This window comes from Arachis hypogaea, unplaced genomic scaffold, assembly GCF_003086295.3.
Source record: "Arachis hypogaea cultivar Tifrunner unplaced genomic scaffold, arahy.Tifrunner.gnm2.J5K5 arahy.Tifrunner.gnm2.scaffold_51, whole genome shotgun sequence".
Lineage (NCBI taxonomy): Eukaryota > Viridiplantae > Streptophyta > Magnoliopsida > Fabales > Fabaceae > Arachis > Arachis hypogaea.
Genome location: NW_027255480.1, coordinates 22,427 through 32,836, shown reverse-complemented (window position 1 = coordinate 32,836; position 10,410 = coordinate 22,427). Strand labels below are relative to the sequence as shown.

General features: G+C 31.7%; 1 protein-coding gene across 10 annotated transcripts; it reads left to right on the top strand.

Annotated features, from left to right (window-relative positions):
* Positions 1–2,112: 2,112 nt before the first annotated feature.
* Positions 2,113–7,092, top strand: LOC114927204 (replication factor C subunit 3). 10 transcript variants are annotated; one of them, XM_072231846.1, is made up of 11 exons: positions 2,137–2,658; positions 2,966–3,061; positions 3,132–3,209; positions 3,354–3,449; positions 3,988–4,020; positions 4,526–4,694; positions 5,051–5,232; positions 5,892–6,028; positions 6,163–6,260; positions 6,432–6,571; positions 6,746–7,092. In XM_072231846.1, the coding sequence occupies exons 2-10, from the start codon at positions 2,975–2,977 to the stop codon at positions 6,488–6,490; spliced, it is 939 nt and encodes a 312-aa protein (XP_072087947.1). In that variant the 5' UTR covers positions 2,137–2,658; positions 2,966–2,974; the 3' UTR covers positions 6,491–6,571; positions 6,746–7,092. The 10 variants fall into 10 exon arrangements, with proteins under 10 accessions (XP_029152681.1, XP_072087950.1, XP_029152682.1 ...); XM_029296846.2 differs by having other exon boundaries at positions 2,156–2,658; positions 2,943–3,061; XM_072231847.1 differs by having other exon boundaries at positions 2,156–2,658; positions 2,943–3,061; positions 6,163–6,334.
* The last annotated feature ends 3,318 nt before the right edge of the window (positions 7,093–10,410 follow it).

The following is a 10,410-nucleotide window of genomic DNA, read 5'->3' as shown; positions in this document are numbered from 1 at the left end:
TATTACTAATAACAAGATCAGAAGCAAATTTTTAATTTGAATCAAATATTACATGTGTACAAAGAGAGGAGACCTTATTAATGAATTAGTGTTACAGTTACAAAAATAACATATGAATTTGTATATTTATTAATCAATTAATTCTTGTGGTGAAAGAAAGGAGGTTTTCTTTGTAAATCCATGCACCAAACGATTCTGCTTTGATACCGATATTGTGAATTACTTTGTCAGTAAGGACATCAAAGGAAGCCAATTCATCGTTATAGTTTTCGATAAAATATATTAAATCACATTTGTTGCCCATTCCGAATGGAAAATCAACTTCTAGAATGTGCCTAACTGTAAAAAGTTTCACCCAAGATTCTTTCACACCAATTTCACCCAAAATGGATATTTCAATGCAGCTATTTTCATCAAGAGAGGAAATTAGAGCAAGAGACTCATTGAGCACTCCCAAAACTCTAATGGGGGAACATCATTTCTGTGCGCCAAAACAATCGATGTGGTTTGAAACGTTTCAGTGCTGAGGTTAAATGACACAATTACTTCTTCATACTCCTCACAGCACCAGTGACATACTCCATTTAAGTATTTTACAGAACCTTGATGTAAAAATTTATTGTAATTCATTTTAAGCTCAAGTTTTTTCCAACAATTATTTTTTAGACTATAAATTTGCCAAAATGGAGAAGGTCCATCTAAGTAAAATTCATAATCAATATAATATACACATTGAATTACTTTATAGTCATCATTCATATTATCATAACCAAATCCATGAACACTTACCTCTAGATCAAAGCCGGGCTCATCAGTAATAATACTTGGAGGAATAATTTTATGCTCGTCTGTTTTGGGGTTCCAAAGTCCAATTTTTACTTTTTTTACCTTACGACCATAAGTTTCAGAGTAACATATGATACCATCAACACATTCTATAACCATGCCGGAAACATCATATTCCTCAACTAGACTTGGCAAAACTAATCTAACTATGTTTTCATACTTTTGTCCAGAAAGCAAATACACATCTTTTTTATAGACGTTGTTTCCATCACCTCTTCTGTCATAAAAATCTCTCCATAGAAGGAGAGACGATGAATAAACAGTTTTGGATTTTAAATTCTCGTAGTACATACTCTTGAAATTAGAATTTTCAAGTAAATTTAACCAAGACTTCTGCACGCAACTAAATCGCTTCAAAGATTTAATAGGTAATTTTGCCAGAATTTCTAATGCAAGATCATTAGAAATCTGATCGCTATAGTTTTTCATTTGCATTGAAGATGAAGGTGGAAAAATTATAGGACAGAATTTGGCGCTTGTGGTGTGCCTCGCAAAATGTAATGAAATAAAGTAAAATTTTTAAAAAAATTCAACGGTTTTACATTTTTGTCGCTCTATCTATTTCTCTCCTAATCAAGATCTCCAATATTTAGGATTAAACATCAAATCAATCAAATGATTGATGGGTAATATATATAGAAAACCTAAATAAAATAAAAAGGAAGTCAATATAAATTGTGAGCATTTGAATTACATTTGCAATTACAAATATAAATGTATAATATAATTATTACTTATTACGCTTGATTTATTTATAAATGTTACCTAGATCATTTTTTATTAGTTTAATGTTGATTATGGTTAATTATGGTAGAAATATATAAGGAATATATAAGGTAATACAAATTGTTGTGTGGTTGCATTTTATGTATTTTTTTATATACTCTTATTATAATTAATTATAACTAACATTAAACTAATAAAAAATGATCACTACTAGAAAACTAGTTATTACAGACGGATATTTCCGACGGATTTTATCCCACTGAAATACAGACGAAATTTCAGAGGGATTTTTTTGTCGGAAAACAAAAAAAATAGATTAGTATAAATTACAAACGGAAAAGAGAATCCGTCTATAATTCCGTCGGAAAAATTAATTTTTTTTCGCAGAATGGTTACAGACGGATTTTCCGTCTGTAATTAAGCTGACAAAACGCGCGTTTTATTAAATTATTACAGACGGAAAATCCGTCTGTAATTTAAAATTTTCCGCCAGAAAAAAAATCTTATACCTAATCTACCCCTCTCTCTCTCTCTCTCTCTCGAGCACCTTTCACAAATAACTCTAACCTAATCTACCCCCTCTCTCAAGCATTCCATGAAGATAAACACCGTCTTCATCGTGCCTCAGGAAGACGATTAACCTAGCTAACCCTAACCTGTCTTCATTGTGCCTCACTGTACCCTAACCGTCTCTTCATTGTGCCTCACGAAAAACCCCTAACCACCACGAAGAACGTCGCCGGTCGCCGGCGCTTGCAATGCCTCCGTCGAAGAACCCCTAACCGCGACGAAGAACCCCTAACCCTCCTTTGAGTTTCTTCGCTCTTCTCTCGCCATTCTCACCCTCAAGCTCACTGAGTCTCACCTCTCTCACGGCTGGTCTCGCCGTCGACCTCTCTCTATCTCTCCGGTATATCGCTTCTCTCTCGGGCGTTTCAGACTCAAGGTCGTCACGCTCTGTTTCCGTCGCTGCTCTATCGCGCTCTGTCGCAAGCGAATCGATGGAATTCGACCCGATCCCAATCGTTCCTGCTCCAAAGAGAACCAGAGCATCTACCAGTAGCTGTTTAAATTACGCTGATTTAGGTATGCATTGTTTAAATTACGCCGATAAACCTTAGGGCTCAATTTTTCTACGCCAGTTTTAGCTAGGTTTAGGCAATTTGTAAGATAGAATCAGTTATACACTATACACTAAAAGAGTTTTGATTTCAATGCTTAAACTACTTTAACTGTAGTATGTAGATAGAATTTCTCTTCTTCTTTTGAATATTATCCGAATCTGGAAAGTGGAAGCTTGGTTCTTTTATTTGTCATAAGAAACATATCAGAGACTCAAGCTAGTTCTTTCTTTTTGCTGCTTTTCAAAGATTCTATCTCTGAATGTGCAAAGTAGGACAAGATGGAAAGTAGAAGGAGCAAAGCAATGGCTGCACAGAAAAATGGGCGTCGATCAAATCAAGAAAGAAAAATGGCTTTGATACAAGATGTATGTGATAATTTATTAGTGAAATAAATTTTCAGTACATAGAGTAAATTAATGTTTTCAAACTTGACAGGTTGATAAATTGAAGAGAAAGCTGAGACATGAAGAGAATGTGCATAGTATACTTAATACTTGCTTTCTTTCTTGTCAGGTCTAAAAAAAACAAACTCACTCTTACGAAGAAAGTATAATTAGGAATTTAGGATGGATGAATTAAGTTTTAACTAAAAAAATAATTTTGTGCGGTTACTAGGATCAATACAGGGTGTTTATTATTATTCTATCAAATATTCAGGAACAAAGTCGAAGTGGTTGCACTAGAACAGAAAAGGCTAGGCATTGGCGATGGATCAGTTGGGATGTTCTCCTCACTTATTGTTCGCGCATGCAGGTAATTCGCTAGTCCATAGTCAATTCCATTCACTTTTCTCATTGCATCCCCTTTCCTTGTTCTCTTTGCTTTCCTTTTCCTTTCTCTTTTTTGTTCTGATTAAGCTCTGAATATCAAATTGAAACATGATACTATTTTACTTCTGTAAGAAGGATACTGTTTCTTTCTTTGATTTTAGAATTTGCTTGATTGAAAATAGAAGGATTCAAGAATCTTTATGCTTGTCTCTTTACTTCCTTTCTAATCCATGTAGCGCAATAACCAAATTGTGCTTTTGCTTCTACTTGTGGGAGTGATATAATATGACATTAGGCTTTATATCAAAGTCCCTAATGAAATTATCCTTGGTTTTTGATGAATCTGATGATGATATTTGTGGATCCTCAACAACAAGTATCTCTTTGATTGCTTCAGGCATGCTTTGCTATAACATGAGTAGTGTTAACATGAGTAGTGAGTAATGTAGTTCAGTTTTGGTTTATTGTCTTGGCGCCCGCAATATGATTTGTTCTAATTTTTTTTTTCATATACATTGTAGGTGAAGGTGGAAAACAGGACCTGGAAAGTGGATGTAAGCTTCCTTCTATTTACCGAGTCCTTCTTCCTTATTTTGCGGCTTATTAGAAATACTTCCTTATATTATGGTTGGGGAGATTTTCTCTGATAAACTTTCAAGTCCTGAAGATGCTGATATCAACATGTCACTAATATGTGATTTTAAAAGATTATAATTATTCAAAGAAAAAATATTCTGAGGCAATAATATGTAAACTATATGACATGACTTGGAAAATAATGAATGCCTCAATGTTCCTCAAAATATTTGTGTTGATCCTTTTAACTTAAAAAGATATCTGATTCCTATAAAAGTTACTCACTGTTGTGTGTGCTTGCCACAGGGGATCACACTTGTTCAATTTTGGGTTATTTTCCCCCACATGTGGATTATGATGCATAACAGATTATGTTTGAATTATATTCCATTGGTTTACATATATAGCAATCTGAATAATTGGCAATTTGACATTTTATAAATTATTTGTTTCTATTTTAAAGTACTTGAGAATTGGTTTCAGGCTGGTAGTAGATCGATTGATCATGAGCTGACAACACTATCAAGTGCCAACCACATTGAAATGAGTCCAAATGATGCAGGTTTTCAGGATAGATACATTGTTCAAGAAATAATCAAAGAAATGGCTAAGAATAGACCTATTGATACCAAAGGGAAGAAAGGATTTAAAGGTAACTTGGATTCTTTGTTTTTAATTTTTTACATGAGTATGGTTTCAATCAAATAGGAAGTAGGCACCTTCCAATAGTCAACTAAGTTTGGTCGGATTTTTTGCACAATTTTGTCATCGTGGTTCCTGTATTTATTCATCTTTTGAAATATTTTATCTTGGACTGTTATATTGCTGTTTGATCTGGCATTTTCTAATTGAAAGTATTCTTGTTGTCCCTTTATTTTTGGCAATGTTAAAGGGGCAACCGCTTTCCCCTGGGGTTTTTATAATTAATATATATGGACTAAAAGCTTTTGCTATGCCTTTCTTATTTTTTGTTGACAATTGCATTCTGATATTTTTGTCCCATATCAGTACTGGTGCTCAATGATGTGGACAAACTCTCTAGAGAAGCACCACATTCTCTCCGCCAAACCATGGAGAAGTACAGTGCTTATTGCAGATTGATTCTGTGTTGCAATAGTTCTTCAAGAGTCACAGAAGCTATCTGCTCTCGTTGTCTGAATGTGCGAATAAATGCACCAAGTGAAGATAAGGTCAGCACTTAATATATGCTACAGTAGCTAGGGGAAGAAAGGAAACTATCTTTTGCTTTCCAGTTTTTATAAGAAAAATATTTTTCATCATTGTGGCTCTTTGCCTTTCTCTGGTGGGGATGTACTAATTAGTAGCTTTTGTTACCTAATTTCCTATTGAAGTAGGCTCAATATTATGCTGATTAAGAAAGTTGGAAAAAGGAAATATAATTGAGTATAGAATGAGTTTGCTTATCTGATAAATGCAATGTTTGATTTACAACTATCTCTATCATTACTTTGTGAAGCTTTTTTGGCATGTTCTCTACTTAGAATTTTAGATATGCTTGTTAACCACTGCTATTCAGTATTTCAGTCGAGAAAAACTCATACTATTTGTTGAAGAAAGAAAGAAAACTAAGAACTCACTCTTGTTAACAACTGATAATAATGGTATATTTTGGCTGATTGTTTCAATATATCTGAAGCTGCTCTCACTCTTGTTTAGATTTTAAATTTTGTACAATATGATATAATATAATATGCTACTGACCAGTATCCAGTATCCACTGTATATAAGATAGTGTCAAAGGAGTACTATTATTATATTGATTATATCTTCTCTAGTTTTCTGATTTGAATATTTATCTGTACTTAATCTTTGGGAATCTCTGTGGCAGATTGTTGAAGTTTTGGAATTCATTGGTAAGAAAGAAGGGCTGCATCTTCCCCCTGGTTTTGCTAGTCGCATAGCAGAGAAATCAAATAGAAATTTAAGGAGGGCCATGTTGTCTTTTGAGACTTGCCGTGTACAACAGTAAGCCTCATGGATTTCTCACCATATTGGATGCATCACCTTAATTCATCATCTCAATTCTAAGGCACAACTTAATGGCAACTGCTGCCATTAATTCTATTTCATTTTGTTGCATGTTTCTGTGTTTCTTTTAGGTATCCTTTCACTAACAAACAAGCAATTCCCCCAATGGACTGGGAGGAATATATTTCCGAAATTCCATCTGATACAATGAAGGAACAGAGCCCAAAAGGTTTGCTTTATACAGAGTTTACCCTCTAGATTTTCCTCATAAATATTTTGCTAGAGCATTGAAATCACAATCAGGTCAATGGCTAGTCCCTTAAATTATTAATTTGTATATATCCCCCTTTTTCTAGAAAGCTTATCTAGTTAACTTGTGATCTTGGTTGAATCTTTTCAGGTTTGCTATGCAGAGATATTTGCTCTCATTCCCTAAGAATTGGATCTCACTCAATCTGACAACTAACTTGTATGCATGTTTGTTTTTATGCATTCTGTGCATGACCATGATTGAAGAGCATGCAAGCATCTCTCTTAAATGTGAGTGTTCCTGAAGAACAAATTAAATGTGCTTCAAGAGCATGCAAGCATCTCTCTCTCTCTTGCAGTTCTATTTTAAAGTTGTGTTTTTGTTATCCTCCTTCACTTTTTCTTAATCCTATAAAACATTGCTAGGCGTCTGAAATCTGTCCATATCCTATTTTTTGACACCAGGAAATTGCATATGCTCAGTCCAATGTAAACAAATCAAAGAAGAAGAACTAGATAAACAAATACTTTCAAGTTTCAGCCACACAAGAGTCTACCATGGAGTAAAGAATCATGTAACTCAGATTAGATTGGAGAGTTTAAACTTTAAAGAGAGCATGAGGAAATAGTTTTAAAATTTAGGCTGAAAGTCCTGCCCTTCTCTGTTGTAGTTTAAAAGAAATTTTGGAGTATTTTTTTATTGAGACAGTGAGATATTGAATAATGGTGTTGAAAAATAACATCCAATTTTATAGGTATCATGTAATGAATATTATATTTATCTATGTGATTTTTGGCTTTCATTTTTTCAATTTACAGTGTGTTTGATGGAGTAAATTTAGAAAACAAATCTAAAATTTATTTTCCAATAGAAAAATTAAAAAAAATTTCTATTTTACCTTACTGACGGATTTACAGACGGACTTTCTGTCTGTAATCATGATTTTCCAAAGTTTAAATTACAGACGGAAAATCCGTCTGGAAATCCGTCTGTAATTACAGACGAAAAATCCGTCGGAAAATCCGTCTGTAATTACAGACGAAAAATCCGTTTGAAAATTCGTCTGTAATTACAGACGGAAAATCCGTCTGTAAGTTCGTCGCCTTCAGGAAATAAAGGGAGAATTTACAGAGGAAAAATCCGTCGGTAACTGGTAAAAATCCGTCTGTAATTTTTCGACGGAAAAAAAATCCGTCGGTAAATAATTTCCGACAGGGCTTTTACAGAGGGACAAAATCCGTCGGTAATTTCGTCGGTAACAAAAAATCTGTCTGTAATAAAGACTAAATCTGTCTGTAAATCTGTCTGTATTAATCCATTTTCTAGTTGTGGATGTAAGTAACAATAAACAATACTAAATTCTGCTAGTTTAAAAAAATAAACAACTTAAGCTGAAAATAATTACTTGCCATTAATATTTTGCCTGTATATAATAGTTAGGTAAATAAATCTTAAAAGAAATCTTAATTTATTATTATTTGTACTACGTTGTTAGATAAATAAAATAAAATAAAAATTATAGGTGAAATCAAATAGATAGAATTCAAAAAAATAACAGTACCAAATGAAGTACAAATAAGAGAAATATGTATTTTATTTTCTATTTATTAATTATTATTATTATAGTGTGATAAATACGGATTGATTTTAAAAAATAAATAAATATAAAAATATATTTTCTTATCTTTTGGCTAGTTTTCTGTCCTCGTTTTATTTATTAGGTCATGATGGAAAGCTCTCAACTAGTAAGAGATTTCAATGAGAAATTAAAATTAAAAAAAATGTCACATTCAACTCCAAACTTAAAAATTGTCAATTTAATAGGTCTTTTATTTTATATATTCTTCATCTATTTATATTTTTTAATGATATGGGACTAATTTTTTATACTCTTCACACTTACAATGTACCGACCCTCAATATTAAAAATATAAATATAAATTACTTATAATTTATTTTATAAATTGAAGTTCTTTATTTTTAAAAATTATTTTATTAAAAATAATTAAATTAATTTATAACTATTTGAATTGAATTAAATTTATATTATTATATATTTTTGTTATGATAAAATATTTTACATAATTAAAATTATAATTTTAGTAATTTATAAATAATAAAAATTATATATATTTTAATTTGAATAATTAATATTTTTAATTTAAAAAAAATGGCCGGAGGTCGTTATTATACATATATGCCATTATATATATTCATTATGTATATATATTAAAGAAGGAAAAAGAGCAAGCCGAATGTGGCTTACATGCTTTCATATATATACTTATGACACCTAAACCCCTTATATGTGTAACATTTTCCATAAATCATGATCATTAGCACGTAATTAGCATTGCATATTTCTTTCTTGGGTGGTACAAGAGAGATAGGACCGAGAGAGAAAAGAAAGAAACCGTGAACTTTCCAAAAACTTTCGCTTTCGATTTTTTGAGATTCGTAATTTCAATAAAAAATCTAATACGATAAGAGTGTTTGTATCTTCCTCTTCTACATATTGGCATCAATTTTTTTATCGATGAATGTTGACAGTGACGTAGTTCTCCTACTTTTGAGTTCGGCCAACTGAAGTTCTATGAGGCACAGATGATTTCTGACATTTTTTTCTTTGGCAACTCGGTCAGAAAGTTTCTCCGTAGCCTCGAGTATTTTGATTTCGTATGAAAGTAGGTTTTGGTAATTTTAATATGAATTAAATATATTCTTGATGTGTAATTGTTGGTTTGATGATTATTGCTTGAATTTGAGTGATTTTGTGCTTAAAATTTTGTTGAATCTCGTTGAATTTGATGCTTTAAAGTTTGGCCATTATAGATCCGATAAGGACCGAACTGTTTTTGATGTATTTGAGGGCTATTGTTAAACTTGAATATTGAGAAAATTGATGAGATTTTATGGTTGAAAGATTAAAATTAAAAGTTGTGAAAAATTCGTAACCAAAAAAGAATTTAAAATTAAATATATATTTTGAAAGATCACAAGAGGAGGTTGTATTTTTGAATATAAAAATGTAATTTGATAAAAGATCGGGGTTAAATTTATAATTATATAAGTTTTTGGGAATTTTGGGTAATAAGTAAAGTTCATGGGTAAAATGGATATTTTATAAAAACTCAGGTTATTTTTATAAATATAAAAATAAGTGAGAATTTAAATATAATTTTGTAAAATATTAAGATTAAGAACAGAATATTAAAGAGTTCGTATCTTATAAAGTAATTAGTAAAAGTTTTAAAAATAAGATTTTATAAACTAAGTTTTAAAAGAAGATTATAAATATTATTTTAATTACTTCTTTAAAATTACTCATTTATATTAAAATAAATCATTATTATAATTAGTATTTATCAAAATATTATTTTGTAAGAATATTATAATGTGTAATATTAATGAGAAAGCAAGCAGAGTAATCTTAAAAATTTTAGAGAACGCAGACTTAATTAAAGGACTTTATAATTCTTTTCCATAAAACACTTAGGAAGAGGCAAGAGAATAATGTCAAAATAATTTATACATACTATGGAATGATAGGAAAGAAAAGAAGAAGAAAGAAAAGAAAAGGAAAGAAAAATATTAAAGAACCTCTACCACAGGAGAGCAGAGGACATGAATGAAAGAATGTATTAACTAAAGAGACCTCTACCACAGGAGAGCAGAGGAAAAAGATAAAGAGAAAGTTTTAAAAGATTGTCTGCAACAGGAGAGCAGATGCGACTTTGTTTGGGCTTTAATGCCAAATGTATATTGGGGACGTCCACACACTGAGAACTATTTTTCAGATGTAAGCACATTGAAAGTCACACTGTATGTAGCCTAACCGTAAGACTTATAAGCACACAGTATGTATCTGGAAAGCCATATCCGGGACTCGTGCCCGAGCAATGTCGAGAGCGGGTAGGCGACCGACACATGAGCTCATGACCTGCGATAGGACTAGACATGCATCATCCTTGTTTGCGCATATTTGTTTGTGATTGTGTTTTCTATGACTTTGTGTGCGTGTGATTGGATTCTATGTTTTGTAATTGTTGAGTTGGATTGTACTTTGTTGACTGTTATCATTTACTGAAAACATAATAAAATGAACTTAACTAACTACCCCGACCCTACT

Excerpts from the sequence above, each read along its gene's own strand:
- LOC114927204 (XM_072231846.1), top strand. The coding sequence starts at position 2,975 with ATGGAAAGTAGAAGGAGCAAAGCAATGGCTGCACAGAAAAATGGGCGT. Across the intron at positions 3,210-3,353 it reads CTTGCTTTCTTTCTTGTCAG|GAACAAAGTCGAAGTGGTTG; the intron begins GTCTAAAAAAAA and ends TCAAATATTCAG. Across the intron at positions 4,021-4,525 it reads ACAGGACCTGGAAAGTGGAT|GCTGGTAGTAGATCGATTGA; the intron begins GTAAGCTTCCTT and ends AATTGGTTTCAG.